This window comes from Drosophila subobscura, chromosome J (genome assembly GCF_008121235.1).
Source record: "Drosophila subobscura isolate 14011-0131.10 chromosome J, UCBerk_Dsub_1.0, whole genome shotgun sequence".
Classification (NCBI taxonomy): Eukaryota; Metazoa; Arthropoda; class Insecta; order Diptera; family Drosophilidae; genus Drosophila; species Drosophila subobscura.
Window position 1 is genome coordinate 12039899 of NC_048532.1, and position 21153 is coordinate 12061051.

Genomic DNA, 21153 nt, shown 5'->3' on the forward strand with positions numbered 1-21153 from the left:
CGTAATTACAACTCTATAATACAAATTTTATTGATAAAACTTGAAAATGTACAATTTTCTTTGTGCGACGCCTGTTCTGTTGTTGTCATCATCTCATTAGATAAGAAAGGAAAGGGCTCTAAGGACGGGGCGGCAAAGGCAGCAAAATGCTTTGTGAAATTTAGGCGGAAACGGTTCTTGCTTGGATTTGTTTCGATTTAGACAAAATTTAGATTGGTGACTGCTTAGGTCGATCCGTTTGTGTTGGTGTTTCTTATGATTATCACAGTATGATACACAGAAGTTTCGGGACGCTTCCATATGAACCATTTTGTTACCTCTCGCATTGGAGTCGACGGGAAAGTGGCGGGTGGGGGAGAGTAACAGCTGTCTAGTAATGATTTCCGATCATGCGCGCATTTGTAACTAAGACATAAAAACTACTTAGGGGCACTATCTAAGCTTATAAAATAATTTTTAAAAAAATTCAGCCGAAATGTAGCAAGTTTTCGATTATTTTGTTAGTGGGGGAGTGGGGGCAGCAAAATATGTAGTTTTGTGGCAGTTTCGCGTTATTATTACTAGTTCTAGGGCATCCGTTTCATAATATTAACAAATCGAGTGGGGCCTCGATAGGGCAGGGGGCAGGGCATCCCTTAGGCTGGTGCCTCCGTTGGGGTGTGGCATCCTTCGACATTCTCGGGCCAATCGCAGACATTCTCATTGGGATTGAACACCAAGTTGGCAGGACATGGCATATGGTGCTTGCGCTCGCCCTCGCACATGTAGTAGTGGGTGCAATCAGCCCAGTCCTTGTGATAGCTGATGTGTCCATCCTCCTCCGCGCAGGTAACGTCATGAGCTGTGCCAAGAAAGGGAAAGAATCAAACAAAGTTCATTGGGTCGGGGGGTCGGGAAACCTACGATCTTTTGTTGTGTATGCTCCGCGTGGGCCATGGGACTCATAGGGTCCATCGTACTCCAACGCAACCTTGTAGTCCTTCAGCTCATCGTTCAGGGCATTCAACAGTGGATACTTGCCACTGCCGCAGCGACCGGAAAAGTCGTCCATGTCAATCGACCAGACCATAATGCCACCAAAGCCTTGTTCCTTCAGCCATTCGGTCTGCAAGTCATAGGAAGGTTAGAACGTGATCGTTTACGACCCTTTTCGCTCTCCAACTCACCTTTGTCTTTAGCGAGCGCTCATCGTCAAAGCCAACCCACTGGTTTCCCCTGTAGGCGAAGGGCACCTGCTGCTCCGAGTCCCAGACGAGCGTTGTGTTTTCGGCAGCCAGGAAGGAGCACACCTCGTAGTAGCTGAGGAAGCCAGCTTCGTTGGTGAACTTTCCGGCCTTGCCGCCGCCCGACGATGGCGATCCAATGTCGAACTGAGTGTCGTTGACCAGCTCGAAGCTGCGTCCGTATGTGGGCATGCCGATCAGCAGCTTCTCCTTGGGCGCGCCCTGCTTCACCCACTCGCGGGCACTGTAGTCGACGGTGAGCTTCTTCTGGTAGCCGGTGGCCGACTCCAAGGCGAAGAGCGGGGAGTTGTGCCCCACCGTGCGCTCCCACTGGCCGTGGAAGTCGTAGGTCATCACATTTATAAAGTCCAGGTACTTGGAGATCTCCGGCACATCGTAGCCAGCGGCGATGGCTTCAAATGAAGCCGGCACAGCGGCAGTCAAGAGCAGGCGCGGCAACCCAGAGGACTTTGCCTCTCCCTCGAAGGCGACGCGCAGCTCCTTCAGCAGACTCAAGTAGGCTACGCGATCCTCGGCACCGCGCGGGTACTCCCAGTCCACATCCAGGCCGTTAAATTTGTAGTCACGCAGAAAGTCAATGGCCTCGTACACGAACTGATTCATGCGGAAGACGTTGGAGGTGAGCTCCTTGAAGGGCGTCGAGCCGAAGGCCCAGCCTCCAATGGCCAACAGAATCTGCAGATCGGGATTGGCATCCCGCAGGCCAATTACACTCTCGTAGTTCTCCGGATCGTCATCGGTGGCCTCTGTCAGCTTGTAGTCCTGCAGCGTGGCAAAAGCATAGACAATGTGCGTGCAGAGCTTGGGATCAATATTCTCAGGCTGGAACTTGCCAGCTCCTGGTCGCTTGGCTGACCAACTGGTCAGATAGCAGAACACCTGGGCGGGACGTGCTGTGGCGCGAATTTATTATTAGAAAATCATTAGGGTGTTATTTTGGGTGGGACTCACTGTTCTGTTCGATTGCATTGGCGCCGGACTTGATGCGCTGCTTCTTGGCACCCTGGGGCTTCCGCACCTTTTTCAGTACTTCGTCCACTGAGATTTTGATGGGTTCCGGTTTCTGCAAATATCACAACGATTAGCTAATGGATAACCATCGAAAACTAACTCTGAATGCATACCTCTTCGATGTCCTCGAATGTGGCGGCTATGGCTGTCCAATTGACGTCCTTGGCCTCCTTGCCGCGAGATATGCCCAGCAGTTCCTCGCGCATGGCGCCAATCAATGGATACTTGACATTGCCGCCGCACACCTCACCCTTGAAGTCGTCCATGTCGATGGTCCACACCATGGCGCCACCGTAGCCATTCGTTTTGATCCACTGCATTTTATTCCTGATGGCGCGCTCGTCATCGAAGCCGACCCATTGATCGCCATCCACCATGTAGGGCACCTTCATCTCCTCATCCCAGACGTAGACGGCACCGTTCAGCAACATCTCGCAGATCTCGTAGTAGGCCAGAAAGCCGCTCTCTTTTGTGTACACTCCCTCCCGGCCGCCGGCTGTGGCGGGGGCATTGGGACCGTGCTTGTCGGTGTTGGCCAGCGTAAATGAACGCCCATAGGTGGGCATGCCGATCACTAGTTTCTCCTTGGGAGCACCCAGCTTGACCCAGAGACTGGCAGCATTGTCCACGGACAGCTGCTTGCGCCACTCGGAGTCGGTGGAGGGTGCATACAGCGGTGCATTGTGGCCCGTCTCCTTCTCCCACTTGCCGTGGAAGTCGTAGGCCATCAAGTTGATGAAATCCAAATAGCTGGCAATGGCTGGCACATCGTATCCTCCACGCACATTGTCCGGGCCCACGGGCACGGCGGCGGAGAGCAGGAGACGCGGCTTCTTCAGCTCCTGGGCCTCGGCCTCGAATGCCTCGCGCATCTCCTTCAGCAACAGCACAAAGTTCTTCTTGTCCTCCGAGCCCTTGGGGTACTCCCAATCCATGTCCAAGCCGTCGAAGCCACGCTTCCGCAGGAAGGGAATGGCCGAGTAGACAAAGGTCTGGCGCGTGTACCGTGTGGCAGACATGTCCTTGAACTTCTGGGTTCCAAACGACCATCCACCTATGGCAAGAAGGATCTGAAAGCCAAGAGGGGGTTAGACATACAGAAGTTTGAAGCTGTGTCCTCCGACTTACCTTTAGCTTGGGATTGGCCTTGCGCAGACTCATCATGCGGTCGTACAGTCCGGGAACGTTGTCCTTGGTCTCATCGTTCGACTCGTAGGAGCTCAGCTTGCCCTTCTTCAGCCAGCCAAAGGCGAATATAATGTGGGTGCAGAGATCGGCTGGGATATCCTCCGGCACAAATTTGCCAATTTTCACGCGATACTGAGACCAATTGGTGTAGTAACAGACAATCTTTGGCGTGCTATCTTCCACCTTGGTCTTCTTGCCCTTCAGTGAGGATCCACTGGCCACCAAGGCCGATCCGCCGACTGCTGCTGCTCCGACGGCAGCTCCTCCGCCCAGCTTCGACTTGTTGCGCAGACGGGTGCGGCGTACGCTGGTGGTGGTGGAGGCGGTTATCTGATCGATGCGCTTCTCCGCCACCGGAGCCTCGGTCGATTTCTTGGACTCGATCAAATTGCTGCGCGATGAGCTGGCCGCAGTTGTGGGGCGTCGCAGGCGTCTTCGGGTTTTGGCTGAAGTAAAATGGAATTATCAATCAAACTTTGCCCGCACTTTGGCTGAATAGGAGAGGTAATTACGGACTAGTTGTGATCGTGATTGTGAGTTTATAATCGCCCTATGATTGAAATTGTGCACATACAGCCCACAGTGGGATCATAACTTGACCTTGCCCAAATGGGTTCGCTGCATGGGTGGCACTTGTCCGTCACTTGTGCTACGAGCTGCTCCTCACCTCATTCATCAGTGTGGCAATGGTAATGACGTGGGGGCCGTCGCAATCTCGGTCTTAATCGTCATCGTAATGGCCATTGCAGTGGATTGTCAACCACTTGGGATCGGATCGGATCGGATCGTCGAGTGTCGATAGTTTCGTCAAATTAATGCATCTTGCATCTTGGAGATTGGCATCTTCAGCTGACAATTTGTGCAAAATGAGGCTTGAATGAGCCAAGCAGCAAAAAGTCGTGACGTTGTGATTTACTTAATTCTGTCTATCGCAATAATAAAGATATCGAAGACAGATTTTCTGCACACACTGTTGAGTATGCATGGCATGGTCCCTGGCCCACACCGGTTTTGGCATTATCTCGCAGCTCAATTTCGCTAAACGAAGTCGAATTGTTGCAGCAGAAATAACAATACGAAATTATTGCTAAACCTGTTTAAATACTCGTATTTCATTTAATGGCCTGCGTCTTTTCCATTTCTCAGTAAGACCACTCCACACCTCACTGGGGGGCACTGCGCAAGTCCGCACAAACACATACACAAGTCCATGAATGGGGAGCAATGACTATTATTAGCAATCTGTGCTCGCTGTGCGGCTGTACATGGTGTTCGGTCGGACCAAGCTCATCTGGGGATATAGCTCAGTGGTAGAGCATTCGACTGCAGATCGAGAGGTCCCCGGTTCAAACCCGGGTGTCCCCTTGAGTAACCTTTTTTTCATATTTTTGTTTTTTTAGATATTTCAACATTGTTTTGATAAATTCTTATCTTTTTTTTTGCTGTGAAAGCTGACAAGTGGCTACTTATTTTTCTAAAAATAGAAACTAGCTGCAGTAAGCTGATTGACGGTCATTTGGAACGGTGCAACACGCAAGGGGATATAGCTCAGTGGTAGAGCATTCGACTGCAGATCGAGAGGTCCCCGGTTCAAACCCGGGTGTCCCCTAAGTAGATTTTTTTAAATTATTATAATAAAAAGTTGCTTTTCTTTGCTAAATATTCAAAAATTTAAAGGATTTTTTCTTTTTTTCCCAACGAAGTGTATTGTGAATATTGTTGCAATTAAATAAGTGCATAATTTACCTTTTTAAGATAACAATTTTGGTCCAGTACTGGGTTAAAGTATTCCACTAATATGCATTACATTATTGTTAATTGCAGTCAGTAAGCGACTGTCAGCTCTGAAGTACTGGTAGAAACTTAGCCACTCTTAAGAACATGGGGATATAGCTCAGTGGTAGAGCATTCGACTGCAGATCGAGAGGTCCCCGGTTCAAACCCGGGTGTCCCCTAATTTTTTTCTTTTTCTTTTCTTGTTCTTATCTGTTTTAATTGTTTTTTAATCAAAATTATATTTTCCCCACAGGTTCTAGAGGAAAGAGGTGAAGCGCTGACTTGAACAAAAAAAGGTATGTATCATATTTCACTTCTGTTTAAAGTTCAACCTCGATTTATTCCAAAATAGGTTGTCATTAATATTTATGTATTAAATTACCTAATTATTTATATTTGGGTTTCCCCATTTTCCATGTTGCTGCTTTTAGCATGCAACTGTAAATGCCAAAACCAGGGTGCATGTTATTGAGGTAATGCAAGAACTGAATGTGAAATAGGGTTTAAAGTGAACTTTAACTGAAGCTGAGAAGAGGCTTTCCCAACTTTGACATGCACAAAGAAAAACCATTGAAAATAAGGAATTTTTAAGCCTTTTTCACTATATAAGCCGTTAGCAGATCTTTCAACTGCCATTTGGTAATTCCTATTGCTAATATTATCATTTTCGGCCCTCTCTATTGTCGTTTGCCTCGTTGATTACTCTGATCTTATCTCTCTAATTACTTTGAACGTTTCGCACTGGGGAAACCTTTCGCTTTTCCCATTTGGGGTTTGGTTAAGTAACGCAACTAATCGTTGGCAACATAAAAAACTCATTTGGTAGAGTGGCTGTTGTGTGATAAGTAGAGTTTCAGATAGATGAAATCACAATACAAAACAACAGCAAGAGAAACAATTCTTTATCAACTTCCGTCTGACAGAAACACATTGAAACAGTACCGACAGGAAAGAACTCGATGGACAGATTTCGACTATAGGATACCTAGCAGCTAATAAATTGTATTTTCAGGGAACTGAGAACTGAGAAGTGAATTCAGGGCAGTAAACATAGACACAGAGCGACCGGAAAGGAATGACTAGATCGGCCGGTCTGTGCAGCTAATCAGATATATATATAGGCTGCATGCTACTTCTAGCTGTTACATACAACTTCACTTCAGAATATACCCTCATTCTCGTGCGAAAATGGGTAAAAATAGTCAAAGAGACTGGCAACAGATACGCGTAGTATGACGCCCACACAAGGAGAGCGAACGAGTTGTGGCTGGATGCCGCTGAATGCGTTGGCTCTTGTTCTGTAAATTCTCCCATTTTTTATAACTGGGGATATAGCTCAGTGGTAGAGCATTCGACTGCAGATCGAGAGGTCCCCGGTTCAAACCCGGGTGTCCCCTTGAGTAACCCTTTTTGCTGTTCCCCGTGGAAGACCCTTGCAGTTATTATTTTTGTATAATTCGAGTACTTACTCTGTGCACTGTCAGTGGACGGTGAGAGCAAGACAATCAGCAGGCATATCACAAAGGCAACTTGTAGCAGCCGCGGCGGAAACTGTGGAGTAGAAACAAAACAAAAACAGGCAATTATTAATCATGGGTTTTATGCTTTTGATGTACGATTAATAATCTTGGACACGCATCGACTTGTGTGGGGTGCACGTCGATTTTCGACAAATTACGTGTCACCTGCTGGCAGAGGCAGAGTGGCGGTGCCATGCCAGAGGGACAGTCCCCAAATTGGGGCGATGCGAAGGTCAGGCGGGGCAATATTCGTCGATTGCACTTCACACACGCTTTCGCCGGCTTAACGCATTCAGACAGAGGTCAGTCGGATGGCCACTTGTCCCGCTGTACAGCTGTACCGCCCTTTGGGCACTCACATCCCACATGAGCGGACCGACCACATCTCGACATTGACCCAGTTCACAAGTGGAGTGGAGACGGGACACGAGACCCGCGACCCGCGACCCAGCCAGGTCTAAACAATGGCCCCAAGAGCTGCTCCGTCGATTGGTTGGACGACTAATTATGAATAACTACAACTACAAACCATTCAGTGCTCATAATTATTCAAGTTTTACCACAGTCTCAGTTCGGATCGGTCATTGTTTGAGCTGAGATGTGCCAATTAGGGGCTGACATCTCAGGTTGAAGCTCCACTCGGGGCGCTCTTTGTGGAGCCCCGACATTAAGTCTCTTTGGGCTTTGTTTTGTCCGATCGCATTGCCTGCTTAGGCATTCAGCGGGCATCTCCATTAAGAACACCTTACACAACGCCGCCGATTGGTTATGCAAATGCCCGCGGCGAGCGGGAAAAACAGTTAGCGGTAATAGCAGAGGGAGATGGCAGATGGGAGAAATGGCCCAAATTGGCACAGGCGTGAGTCGCTTGCTAACGGACAATAGATAACAGTTAGAAGCCACCGGCAATCTAAACCCACACACATATCCACATTCCGATCGGCCAGCACGAGGGCTGCTCAAGGTCGCGGGCTCCAACAAAGGCTTGTCTAATTTATGGCCAGACCCCAGTCTCGGTCCCCGAACACCCAGGCCAACCCATAAATCTCCGTTTCGGTGGTACGCTGCTTCCTCAGATCTCTTGATCAAGATGTGAATACGACAAAATCCCAGTGGCTTTGGGTCTGAGGCTGGGGCTGGGGCTGATTGTGAGGCTAAGGCTGATCAAAAGTGAAACTGGTTCGTGCATATTTGGGGCTATTTGTTTAAATGTTTTAGCAGCCCAAAAAAAACTGATGAATAAATTATAAAATCTTAATGCGACGTCGCCAGCACAGCACACAAAGTTCCTTATCGCGTGTGGCCAGTGCGCGACCCGACCAGTTAGTCAGTCAGTTAGTTAGCCCAAGCCCAGCCAGCAGCCAACAGCCATCAACATCCACTGGACTGAGCTGGACTGGACCAACTGGTTTGGCTTGGCTCTCGCTTTGGTTCGATGGAATACGCCGTATGCCGTATGGCGTATGGTGATTGTGATGGCGTTGGCCGGGGCGGCGCGGAAATAAACGAAATGACCATAAAGTGAAAACAAGCTCTCAAATGCCTTTCATTTTCCTTGTGCGAAAGCGAAAATCCCAGAACCGAAAGTCAGTAATCAGCGAAACCCATAACCGTTGACTGAATGGCTGTCTGTGGCAGTCTTGCTGCCTGCCTGCCTGTCCTGCTGTCTGTCTTTCAGTCTCCCTCTCTGGATGGCTGTTCTCGATGTTCAATTTTGGCAAATCATCTTTCAGTTGCATTCTCCAGGTGTGTGTGTTGTCGAGGTGCTTGCGCAAAGATTTCTGTATGGTTTTGTTCGTTGCCATTCCGGGCAGTTGTCCAAGTCGCATTGCAAAGTTTTCTACAAAATGCGAGAGAGAGGAGAAGCAGAGGCTTCAAGTGGATACAAGTGTGGCCTGCCCCTGTGTGTGAGTATCATTAGCCAGGGTCCGCGTTGTCTAACGGCTCGCTGGAGCACAGCCAAGTGGCTCCGACTGCGACTGTGACTGTGTAGCTTGGGGCTTGGCGTTAGCTTTTCTTTCTTGGTGGGGCCTGGCCGCCTGCTCTGGCTCAAATTTGCTGCCGAGTCTTCGGTTACAGTCTCCGTTTTGGCGTGTTTGAGTGTGTTTTTTCTCCGTCTGTGGTTACGACAGCTCCAAATAAAAGTCGATAAATAATAGAAAGAGCCGGGACGGGCTGGAGGAGCCACAAAGTAGAGGGACAACAAACGGACACTCACGGATATGTACATTCCAGCAGCATGATTCGATTTATTCAATTGTCTTGCGCAAAAAAAAGCGAAACTGAAATGGAAAAATCAAAAGAAAAACAAGAGAAAAGTGGAGTTTCTGTCTCGACCAACAAGACACTCTACTATAGGCACAAGTGTATCCATTGGCCATACATTTCAGGCAACATTCCTGCAATTGTTTAATTAAATTCAATTTAAAGTAGTTCCAACTGTTTCTTGTATCGAATAATCTTCCCTCTATGGTCGCGTATACCCCCTCACAAACAGTGGGAAATCCACCAGATACCATCTGTCTGCAATTGCTGATTTCACTTGCATGGAAAGCATTGAATTGATTGCCGCAAGAAAGCGCAGAAATTGCAATTCATTTGCGTATCTGCTGGCTGTTGCTGCCATTTGCATTTACCACCGAGCAGCACGCTCTCCGCTCTGAAGAGGCGCGCGACAAATTGCGCAAAAGTTGAGAGCGGAGTTCGAAGTTGAGCTTCGCAGCAGAGTTCGTCGCTTAAGTCCTTTGTTTGTGGCCATTATTTAGTTGCAAATTTATTTAAATATATTCCCTCCCCTCCGCCCGACTGAACGTTTGACACTTTAGCGGCTGTCGACTCGATGTTGTTTGATTGTCGCTCTGCCACTCTGTCGCTTTTGTTGCTTTGAGCTTTAATTAAAATTTTGAATGACTCTCTGGCTTGACCGAAATTAAGCTCAAGGTGAGGCACCGCCATAAAGCACATGGCTAGCGCAATGGAAACAGCCAGACAGACAGACAGACGGACAGTCAACAGAAAACTAAAGAGAAAATAAAAGAAAATCGTTGCACACAGTGCCGGCAAACAGGCGTCAGACGAGTGGTTCGTATCGTTCATATATGTAAACCTGATGACTTAACGGATTCCATACAGCCATAAGTCATAACGGTTTCGGCAATATTTGGCTTTGATTTTGTGGCAAAGTTTTCGCTGCAAGCCAGTTATAAATAGGAGTTGCATACGTCACAATCTGGCCGATTCGTAGTCGATTCGCGAGCAGCACCTGTCCTGACCAGACGACCTTGCGCAATCTGGCCACGGGCTTGCTCCACGAACGAGTTCAGAGAGAGAGAGAGAGAGAAAAGCAGACAGATAGACAGTGAGAGAGAGAGGGGGAGAAAGATACAGTGTGAGTCAGCGGTGTACTTTAACCGAAACTGGTCCACTGCGCTGCTCAATCAGAATAATGCTTTAATGGCGCTCCGCTCCGCTCAGCCAATTAGTTGGACAAAAAAGTATGCGACTCCAATTACGAGGTGGGCTTGTGGCAGCTCGTTCTGGCAGTTCTGGCAATTACTTCCTGCTGCAGCAGCTTAGCCCTGAACCGGCTGGACGAGTAGCTCGGTTCTAGAAACCAGTCCACTACGGGGCTGCCACTGCAAGCCAATTGTAGGGTTTATGCCTCATACTTTTGATGGATATGCCATGGGCTGGGTCTGCGCGTGAGTTATGGAACGAACTGCACTTTTGGCGTTGACTTTTTAATGCCCCAAACGTGAGCCACATAAAATGCCAGGCAGCAGCTACTCAGCCTTTGCTGCTGAGTCATCATAAATATCAACATCAGCAGCACAGATTGAACAAGAACCCATAGCTGTGGCCATTATTCTCTTTGCTGAAATGCCAGATCTCAACAGTTGAGTGCGCACCACTTCCGTTCCAATGCTAAATGGAGTCGAGTCCAACGGACCACCAAGCATTTCCTACGATCCAAGAAGTTGTTCATAATGTCAATAAAATTTATGTCCATTTGTTTGTTGTTTGTTGTTTGCTGGCTGTTGGTTGTTGGTTGCTTGGCTGCTACATGTTTCGTCTGGCCTCGCCAAGAATTTGCACATTTGTCAGTGTCGCATTGAGGTTTTTCGTCGCTTTTTAGCTGCGCTCGCTCTACCGAGACAAAAGACTCCAAGCGACACGACACACATTGTGGCAAAGGCCGCAAATGGCAGCCAGCGGGCTGGAAAATGCTCTGACTGTGGCTGTGGCTCTGTTTCTCGGGCCTGGCTGCTCTCCCTGTCAAATGTTGGCTAAAAATGCATATTTTCACTTGCACTTTCTTGCCGGAGAGGCGTGCCGTGCACCCAAGACAAACTCGGGCTGCAATAAGGAACTGAACAGACTATGTGCGGACATTATGTCATCGTCGTCATCATCATCATCAGTTCAGCAAGTGCAACATGAACAGCAGCAGAAGCAGTGCCAGTGCCAGTAGTGGCAACGGCAGCAGTGGCAGCAGCTTCCTTACGTAAGCCCATATGCGCTTTTATTTATAAACAAAGCGTCCAAAGAGTCGGCCCCGAGGCAACATAATAAATCATAGGGAAGCGCATCCAGCAAAAATAATCACAGTCCCCCAAGTGAAAAGGTGAAATTTGTGTATCCATTATTGTGGTAGAAAGCAGGTGGCATTGTCTTCAACTTTAACCTTTTGGCCAAAAACGAATGAAGCGCAACAGAAACCCGTTTGTCCAACGCGTCCAACAAATATTCAAATTAAAAGATGCGCTGCCTCGATTTGCCGCCACTCGAGGCTGGCCAGTCCAGTCGAGTCTAATCCAGTCGCTGCCTCGATCAATGTTTATGGCCTAGACAATAAAACGGTATTAATTCGAGCCACTTTATGGCTAGGCAGATGAATTTATTGCCAAATACTCGCAGACGGTCGGCTGACAATTGTGGCCAGAGGCCAGCAACCAGCGGAAGGGCCACCGACAACAAACGGTGGTATAAAAACTACCTTTTTTCGCTTAATTAGCTTCAATTATAATACGAGAAGCCAGCGAGGAGGGTTGTGCAATCGTCGCTGCTTATCTATACACAGATACATATGTATGTCTGTATGGTATAGCCATAGCCATAGCTGTAGTCCGTGTCTAGCTGATTGGCTGATCACTAAGTTTCGCTGATAATGATTTGACATTTTGGCTTCGACAGAGAGCTCGATTATGCCGCTGTCAGTGTCCGATGTCCGTTGTCGAATGTGTGGATACGAGTATGCGGCAGATATATTTAGATACCTCAGCCTTTACATAATGAAAACTCTGAACGAGTTTGCCACTCGGTTCGGCTCTTGGCAGGGAGTTGGATTTAGCTTTTATTTTCGTTTGTCACCTTCGCCGCTTGACAAATGATTGATATGCCCTGCCCCGTGTGTGCTCGAGTGGATATCTACTTCACATTTGTGTGTCTATTAAGCCATGAAGTATGCTGCTGCTGCTGCTGCTGCTGCTACTGCTACTGGGGTGTGAGTTAATTATGATGGATCTCATATCACACTTTGACAATTGGCCAGCACGAATGCTTTATGTCACTTCCTGCAAGAAACACTCAAAACTGAAAGAAACATGTGCGAAGCTTCCATGTGCGTTTGTTGCCTCAGTCTTTTGCTTTTGTCAGGCCTTGCATTCGCCACTCACTTAATCTACGAGCTACCAGCTGACTGGCGTAGCGAGTTCAATAACCAGTTGATGCTTTTTGTGTTTCAGCCAAATCATCTACATAAATGTGAGCGAAGCTACAGCCTCGATTGGTGCCTTGTGGCCCTGATTATAAGCACTCCAAGCCACGACCCACACACACAGCTTCCTTCACTATCGTGGCAGCTGCATGCTGCATTCTGCCTGTCAGGGCTAGGCCAAAGTGACTGCCAACCGAACAGAACCTCAATCAGCCCCCTCTCAGCTGACTGAGCACGAACGAGCGAACATTCTAGACAAACTGTTACGAGCATTGGGGTACGGCACGGCATGCCAAAAGCGAGCGCTGCGCTGCCATTTTTGTGCAGAATTATAATTTTATTTTATTTATTTCATGGGAAACAGCATAAATACTTAATGGACCGAACAAACGTGTCTTGCCTGACTGAAAATTACTAACTAAACGGCTTCCATCTGTGATCATTACGATAAGCAATTAAATGGCTAAAGACTATTCGAAATTAAATGCACAAAGCCATCAAGAAGTATTTTAATTTCAATCTTAAGTTCAGAGACAAACTGGCTGCAAAGTATTTATGTTTCTTGGATCCTAAATTGACTGCAACTGTTTCTTAATACTCCTGCTGCTGCTTGAGTAATCTTGTTACGCATACGACCGAGTGGGATGCATTATTGACTTCCGACAAAAGGCAGAGAAGAAAATGAAACGTCCATAAGGGAGAAAGTCTGCCTCTGTCTCTGCGTGCAATTATAATGTTAAACCCCTCGACAAGTGGGGGTTTTCGAGCGTGTACCTACATAAGCTTTGTCGTGCCACTCGCGGGTTGTTTGTTTTCCAAACAAAATTCTCCACTCCGAGTGTCTCCGAGTCCATTGTCGTGCAGCCAGCAGAGACAGTGCCAACGAAAGTGAGAGTTTTGTCTGTGACGTTGACGGACTGCACACACATAGATACATTGCTATATCCCCATCCATCGCGAGGGCTGTCAATGCCGCGTTTCAGGAGTCACGGAGGCGTGGCAAATGAAAGGCTAGCCCCTGGTCTTGGTAATTAACATTTTTCATTGTTTTGCTCTTTGAAAATAGTTAAATTTCGACCTGCTCCACATTGTAAATGCCAGTTAACGTGCGATAAACATGTGTTTGTACATTTGTATGTACTTGTATAATGGGTAATCCGTAGCCAAGAGAAAGAGCCAAATATAAAATGTTTAATTTATAAACTACGCAAAGTTCGGTTTCGAATTCGATTTGGATGTGGATTTTGATTGCCTTTGCTGCTGCTGCTGCTTTGCGCTGCTTTTTTTGCTGTTTTCCACTCGTTTCGAGACTGTTTCGAGACTTCGATTTCGCCTGCGAGTCTGCGAGTCGAACCTAATTTTTGCGGGTTTTTCATTTTTGAGACCAGTTTAGTTTTTGTTTTTGTGTGTGTTTTGTGTGTGTTTTGGTGGCCGCTTTGCCAACGATTTGCCAATCGTCGACCAGAGAGCCAGCCAGCCAGCCCATGGGTATCTTTTCTTTTTGTTGTTTTCCTTTGGCCAATATTAATTGTTGGTAAAACAAAAGCGAAAACTTGTTTGTTATTGTTGCTATTGCTATTGCTATTGCTATTGCTGTTGCTGTTGCTATTGTTGTTTGCCTGCAACTTTTACTTGCTGCTGCCAAATTGAGGCGTGCCCAGACTGCCTCCCTGCCTGCCGCCTGCCCACCGCCTGCTGCTGCCATAATGGAAATCTCTCTCTCACTCTGCCTCTTGTCAAAGCCAGCCAAGGAAGTAAGAGCCGGACACGGAGACCGAGACACGGACACGGCTTGGATTATCGAGCATTTTTCTATTCAGTTTTGAATCGATTTGAAAGCGAAACCAAAGCGGGGCTCCCTCCTAGCCTCCCAGCCTGAAGCCCCTTCGCTACCCTACCCTACCCTCCCCTTCACTCCTCTTTCATTGTCTTTGACAAGTTTGCCTTCAACTTCGATCGGTCAGCGGGTAGAACTCGTTGTTGTCTCTGTTGTTTCTGTTTCTCACACTTCAGGCCATTATTCTGTCGCTGTCTCTGTCTCTGTCTCTGTCTATGTGTCTATATCTGACTCTGTCTGTGTTTGTGTCTCTGCCTCTGCCTCTGCCTCTTTATGTCTCTGTTTTAGCTCCAGTCTTTGCCTGAATTGTTATTGCTGCTGCTTAACATTCATTTTTCCGTTGCGTCAACGGACTTTCAATATTCTTTGGCATGCTTTTTGTGTTCTGCTGGGAATATGTTAATTTTCCATAGTTCGCCCCATGGGCTTCGGTGACGGGTTCTCTCGTTCTCCGGTACTCCGGCCTGACACACTTTTGCACTCACCATTTTGACTGGTCTCCGGCACTCAGAGCCGCTTACTCCACAAGGTAACCAAGTGTCGCTCTGTCTCTCCTTCGTCGAGAATTAGCTCGCAAAAGGGGCGGCCTGCGGGTGTATCGAATTGAAAGATCCTTCGATAACTGATCGATTTTGGGGGGGAAGCACACGGTTGAGGGACTGAATTTTCAGCACACTCGACACCCGGTTGTGGTCGGTCACTCTCGGTTTTGGCTTGGCTTGACTCGGCTTGGCTTGGCTCGGCTAGCCTTGCATTTTGTCACTGGACACAGTCACTTTGTTTCTTTGGGAAGGCGAACCGCTTGGCGCTGCGTACTTGCACGGTGGACTGGAAAACTGAGACTGATTCGAGCGCTGCGGCCACAGCACGCTGTCAAGACAAGGCAACAGAAACGGCAGCGACAACAGCAACTGCGACAGCGACAGGTTTAGGCTTCAGACCCGCCACGTACGAGTGGCCATATACGAGCGAGCAGCCACAACAGAGCAACACCACAACTCCAACAACTACAACAACCACAACAGCAGCAGCAATCAACAGCAACAAAACAGCAACATAAACTACAGTTTCAGTTTGCAGCTAGGCACTGGGCTGGCGCTGTGAGCTGCATGGAAAATGAGCTTTGTGCTGCGCTCCCGTTGGGCTCCGATCACTCTTTCGTGTGCTGCAAAGAGCGGCGCAGAGCCTCTGTTAGCCATTAGCAGACAATTTAACAGAGAGTTGGGGGAGTGATAGGAAACGGGATAGCATAACTGCTGCAACCAGCATACAAACATTTGTTATCAAATTCGATACGGTTTTGGTAAGGAAACACGTTTGATTAGCATAACAACAAAACACCACAGATCGAGAGCAAAACGTCTTGGCCACAGCTAGTCAGAGCCATCCACCAACCCCACCTCAATGCGGCTGCGGTTGATGCAAATCCGAAATATGATTTACAAAATGCGAAGTCGCAGCAGAGCGCATAACCATTAAGACGATAAATACGATAGAAAGCAGCGGTTGGCATTTGCATATGTTAGTGTTTTGTGTTTGTGTTGGATATGAATAATGTAAAGGGTTTCCTAAGCTCCAATCACACCTCAGATGCCCAGTCCTAAAAGCATTAGCAACAGCAGCAGCAATCGTAAAGCTCTACGGGTAAGAAAAGTACAAACAATGCAGAGTATGGATTTCCCCAATCGTTGGGTTCTGGCATTCTGAAGAACTGCCATGCCTGCCATGCCATATGCCTTTATGCCAGTCCACTTCTCACGCCTGGGATGCTATAAATTTCACTGCCTTTCACTGTAAATCATTTGCTCGGCGCAACTTAATTGCGTGCATTTTAATGCCGAGCCGCGGACTCCATTGCGTGCCATTTTCCAATTGATGGTTGATGGATGCTTTTGCTTTTGCTTTTGCTCAATGCAGGCTTATTGCCATTCTGTGCCAGTTTTCACGAGAAAACTCTGTTTTCGCTCTGGTTTGCCAAAGCGGCCAAACACAGCAACACATTGGGGGAAGATCGAAATGAGAAGTGATCTTTGAAAGACTCGGAAAACTCGGAACACTCAGACATTTGGACATTGGCTATGCAATTCAGGTGGGCGCGGGACCTCAACGACAATGTGTGGAGTGCATTGGCTTGGCTTTCGAAATCGTTGGACACAAAAACACAGTTGTACCAATTGAATATCAAATCGGATGGCTTAACCTTCACTGCGCGGCAAGTTCGTGCCTTAAGTCTTTTGTTTGTATGCCTCTCCGCCGTCAGATTTACTCGCACACACAAACTGAAAGTGAAATTTCATTGTTGCTGTTTCTGTTGCTGTTGCTGTTGCTGTGCTCTGGTTGGTAATTCCGCTGTCCGCCTTTCCGATTTTGGTAATTGTTGAAAAAGAAAGGCACTCACAATCGCACCTCTCCGCACAGCACCGCACCAAACGGCGCCACATCGCTGATAAGGAACGTGATTTAATTTTTAGCTACAAATTATGAAAATCATACGCTGCTCATTCGCGGCTTTTCACTTTCCAACGGCCTTGCCGGAGCCACAATTTCTGCTGGGGAAGGAAGAACAGAAACTGGTCTGGCCACTGTCAGCAGCTTTGGCCTCTACTCTTATTTGGAACACCCAAACAGAACTGCGCTGAGCATCTCTCGTTAATTTCCGTGGAATTTTGGGCATCGTTTCCCTTTCGGTTTCTTTCCTGCCATTGTTGCCAGACAATGGGAGCGACGACAGCAATCTGCTTTCGCTGCCACCAAATCGAACAGTCGGCGAGCGCAGAAGCCTGCCCCCCGTGATCATGATTGATGCGAGAACAAGGTTTGTCGCTTAAGTCTTTTGTTGGTCGTGACCTCCGCTTTGCCGGATGTGTTCTAATAAAGCTAAATTCGGACCCAAGGTCCCCGCACGGTAGCAAGGCTGTTCGCATGAAACTGCTTTTAATCGTAACAAAATATAATCAAAAAGATTCGAGTAGAGTAGATCAGGGTCACGCTGGCTAGGAAGAAGCTTGTGGCTTCGGCTATGTGTAGCTGTTCTTCCACCTCATTCTTTGTCGCACTTCATGGGGATACATGTACAGGAGCTCATCGGTTGTGGACGACCTGGATGAACTGGCCGGACTATCAGCTGCAACTGTGAGACTCGTTCGGGGTCTCAGTCTCTGCCAGAGTGGCCGGATAAGGCTGCTGCTGCTCGAGTCTTTGTCCCGCAGACTCTTCTTTGAACTTATACCAAGTCGCTTCAAAATGCCACGCAGCAGCTTGGGACGGGATTTCAGCTTTTCCTGAGCCACCGAGCACCCAGATTGGGACACTGAGAGTGGCTCATCCAATTGGGGAAGCGATGGCGGTAAGGGAAGCGGTTCTGACATCGGCACCGGCAGCGGAAGTGGAGCTGGTAAAGGCAGGGGTTTCTGTAAGCCTTCCAGGGCTCGTTGCAAATTCTGGCGCATGCTCCTGTAAATATCGGGATCCGGTGTTTCCGTGCAGCACTGCAGGGTCGATGTCGACCCAAACGGATTATTTTGGCAGGGATGGGGACTCGCGGCTGGTGGCTGTGGTGCCTGTCGTCTTTTTCTGCGAGTCGGAGTCTCCGGCTGAGCTGGAGGTGGCTCTATAGCCTCTTGTGTCCCGCCAGTTTCCCCCTCAAGCTGCATGTCCATCAACAAACACTCCACAGTGCTTAAAGTTCTTTGGTAGCGGCGGCATGTGTGCAAGATCCGAGTTACTCGTATCGCGTGCCGCTGTCGGGGGCAAACGACGTATCCGCATGCGAGTAAAAGCGTGTAGTAGAAGAATCCTGTTGACAGGGCGATCACCAGCAGCGACATGAAAGGGCAAGGCGTCAGGTGGAACAGCAGCCAGCAAATGGAGTAGCAGTGGGTGAAGTCCAGGCGACACATATCCAACGATGCCAGGCTGTAGCTATCCCCACCAGGTAGCAGGGTCTCCCTCAAGCTGGCACTCCAGTGCAGGGCGTACAGCAGAACGACCGCCAGTAAAAAACGAAGCTTTTGCCACGAAAAAATCATATTTTGAGGTAATTTTATTTCAATATGTTGTGAAAGTTGTGCCAGGCCTAATATATATGATGATCTGCCAAGTTTATACGTTTAGTTTACAGTGTTCCTGACAGATCAGTATATTGAATTTTATCTTTAGCCATCTGGCGCCTTTTTCTTTGAACTTGATTTTACCACACCATTGCATGGCAGCGAGCTTCTGTCAAATATCATTAATTTTATCGATATTCCTGTTTCCAATCGATAGTCCCCTTGTCCATTTTTCAGCACTGGTTACCAAAACAAGAATCATTTTCATATTTCACGAATTTATTGAACAAACCATTAAAATGCTTAAAGCAAGTTCCTAAAACTTAACAACCTTCTAGAAAATTGATCCTTCTGTCTAATAAAATTATATTTTCATTGTTAAGAGACTTAGCTAGCCAGTAATATTAAGCCGAAGATCAAAATCGAGTAATATGATTTTCATCGGAATATTTACGGTATATTTTGAACACCAGAAGGTGTATTTTGGTATACTTGTAAGGGCCAAACGGTATATTTAATCGATAAAATTGCGGTCACACTGTAAGAAACGCGCCATTTTTCACTAAGCTTTACATTTATTGTAAAAACCAGAAAATGAAGGACAATTAGCCATCAAAAACATAAAAAAACGCTAAACAGTTATGGCAGATTCCACAACATGTCAATTGCAGAACAAGTACGAGCCAGTAAGTGCCAAACAGGCAGCATGCCAAATTGTCTGTCCTCCATGCGGTCTGCTCCATTGTTTAATCTATTATTTTGTGTGTTTCTAGATCCCTAATCGTGTGCTGCAAGCCAATTTATGTACAATAAATATAGTCCACGTCGTTCTGGCAATGTTTGCTCACAGGTGGCAAAGTTGGAAGGAACACAAATAAGTGACCAGTCGGAATGCCAGAAGCGTCTCATGAACTGTGGGTCTCGGTAACAGATAAATTATTCGCGTTGCTGGTCCGTCCGGGCAGGAGATCAAAGATATTGGCACTGACAGCCCCCCCCCAACAATGAGGAGCAGAATGTCACCAATGTGCACTTTATCTGCGGAGGAAATCGCCAAAGATATGTATGTATGGCAAGATATGGAACGATTATGTCCCAGATGATGGTAGGCACACATTGATAAGATCCTAAACGCAGAGAATGTGAGTATATCAGCGGTACGCATCGATATATGTAATTGATAACCCATATTGTGTGTTTTCATTTTCCCCAGTCTGCTTGCCTTTTGAAGAAAAATCGTATGCTTCATATCTTGGACATAGATACCTATTGGCTGCGGGATGAGCTGGCCTTGAACTATGGCTCCCATATGATATCCAATAAACGAGTAAAGCCATGTACCGGACTTTAAAGCTGTGCTGATCGTTTATTTACAATGAGGAATTTGCAGTCCATCTCCAGATAAGCTACCTGTATTTCCAGGCACAGGACTTTGTGGATGCTTAGATGGTTGGCTTTCAGCTGTGGCTGCCACGGAACTGGCACTGAGAAGGTGAGCTGTAGATTGATTCTGCCAGCAGCTCTCTTTTTACCTGTTCCCGTTTTGGTCTTTTCAGAAACTGGAAACCGTTTTCGTTATCTAGAAGCTGAAAAATTAGGATTGTACGCCTCTGCTGCAGCTCTCCAATACACATATGGTCGATGAGGTCAGATTCACCAACATTGGGCCAGCCATGTAGTCTCGCTGGAGAGTGAATGCCCCGTCAATGCAACTTTCATCCCGCAGAAATTCGAGAAAGGCAAGCATAATCGACTCCTTTTTGTGCTCCGATCAGGAGTTCAAGATCTCCATGGAAGAGGCCGATTTCCATATCGGTCTAGGTTAAGATTATAGCACATAACTAACAATTTTGTAAACATATGGATTGACAAGTTTTGTATATCAATTAAAAAGTGTAGCATACTTTTAGTGCTCTCAATAATTTATATTTTTTCAAGTATCTTTTGGGGGCTGCTTTGATTCGCAAAAGTGTGGCATACTTTCAAGGTGAAAAGAACGCTTTTACAAAAATGCGTAAAACAGCGATATCCTTCAGTCCTTGAGGTCCTTGATAGATTCAAACGATTCAGAAGACTTTTCCGCCCACGATGAGGTGGGGCATGTCCTGATCCGACAGGAAACAGCCGAGTTATAGCATTGTATAGATTTTAGTTAAAAACATCCTTAAAACATCCATTATCCTTAATATCCTTGCATCCGAAGTGATGGCAAACGGTCCGGAACATTGTCCCGATCACGAGGAGGTGTGGCATGTCCTGATCCGACAGGACACAGCCAAGCTATGCCGTTATAGAGATTACATTTAAAAACATCCTTAACATGGCATTATCATTAAAGTCCTTACATCCGAAAGGATTGGAAACGATAAAGGACATTGTCCCGATCACGAGGAGCTGTGGCATGTCCTGATCGGCCCCCAAATGAAGGAGCAAACAAGAAAACAAAAATGTCCTGTTGTTGTTGTCCAATTTATGTTGTTGTTGTTGTACAATAAAAGTCGACGTTTGCACAGTGGCGCCCCCACTATCATGACAGCCACTTCTGGAACTAAAATAGTGTAGTTCAAGAACTGGCCGCTCTGTGTTGGAGCGCCACTGTGAACTTTTGAAATTGCTTCGCTCAAATGGCCGAAAACTGGAAAAATTTAGGACCGAGTACTAGGCGAACATAAATCAGCAGAAGGTAGCTGGTTTTTATTTTTTCAATATTGTCAAGAGCTGGCTGCTATGAAACTTGGCGGTTTTTTTAAATCTCAAGTCACCAAAGGTATGCAGTTCCATAGGACATTTTTGTTTTATTGTTTTCTCCTTA

At 47.1% G+C, this 21153-nt stretch overlaps 2 protein-coding genes, 1 long non-coding RNA gene and 4 other non-coding genes across 7 annotated transcripts; 5 read left to right on the top strand and 2 right to left on the bottom strand.

The window, feature by feature from the left end:
• Positions 1–3: 3 nt before the first annotated feature.
• LOC117892928 (probable chitinase 10) lies at positions 4–15137 on the bottom strand. Its single transcript, XM_034799244.1, has 8 exons — positions 14778–15137; positions 6689–6770; positions 3384–3889; positions 2369–3325; positions 2196–2307; positions 1167–2137; positions 904–1105; positions 4–841 (listed from the first exon to the last, which is right to left on the bottom strand). The coding sequence occupies exons 1-8, from the start codon at positions 14778–14780 to the stop codon at positions 636–638; spliced, it is 3039 nt and encodes a 1012-aa protein (XP_034655135.1). The 5' UTR covers positions 14781–15137; the 3' UTR covers positions 4–635.
• Trnac-gca lies at positions 4737–4808 on the top strand. The gene has a single exon. It is a non-coding gene; the product is annotated as a tRNA-Cys (tRNA).
• On the top strand, positions 4981–5052 carry Trnac-gca. The gene has a single exon. It is a non-coding gene; the product is annotated as a tRNA-Cys (tRNA).
• Trnac-gca lies at positions 5327–5398 on the top strand. The gene has a single exon. It is a non-coding gene; the product is annotated as a tRNA-Cys (tRNA).
• Trnac-gca lies at positions 6545–6616 on the top strand. Its single transcript has one exon. It is a non-coding gene; the product is annotated as a tRNA-Cys (tRNA).
• Positions 15138–17252: 2115 nt separating the features above from the next.
• Positions 17253–18385, bottom strand: LOC117892930. Its single transcript, XM_034799247.1, has one exon. The coding sequence runs from the start codon at positions 18318–18320 to the stop codon at positions 17310–17312; it is 1011 nt and encodes a 336-aa protein (XP_034655138.1). The 5' UTR covers positions 18321–18385; the 3' UTR covers positions 17253–17309.
• Positions 18386–18880: 495 nt separating this feature from the next.
• On the top strand, positions 18881–20197 carry LOC117892931. Its single transcript, XR_004648772.1, has 4 exons — positions 18881–19027; positions 19115–19483; positions 19555–19833; positions 19898–20197. It is a non-coding gene; the product is annotated as an uncharacterized LOC117892931 (long non-coding RNA).
• The last annotated feature ends 956 nt before the right edge of the window (positions 20198–21153 follow it).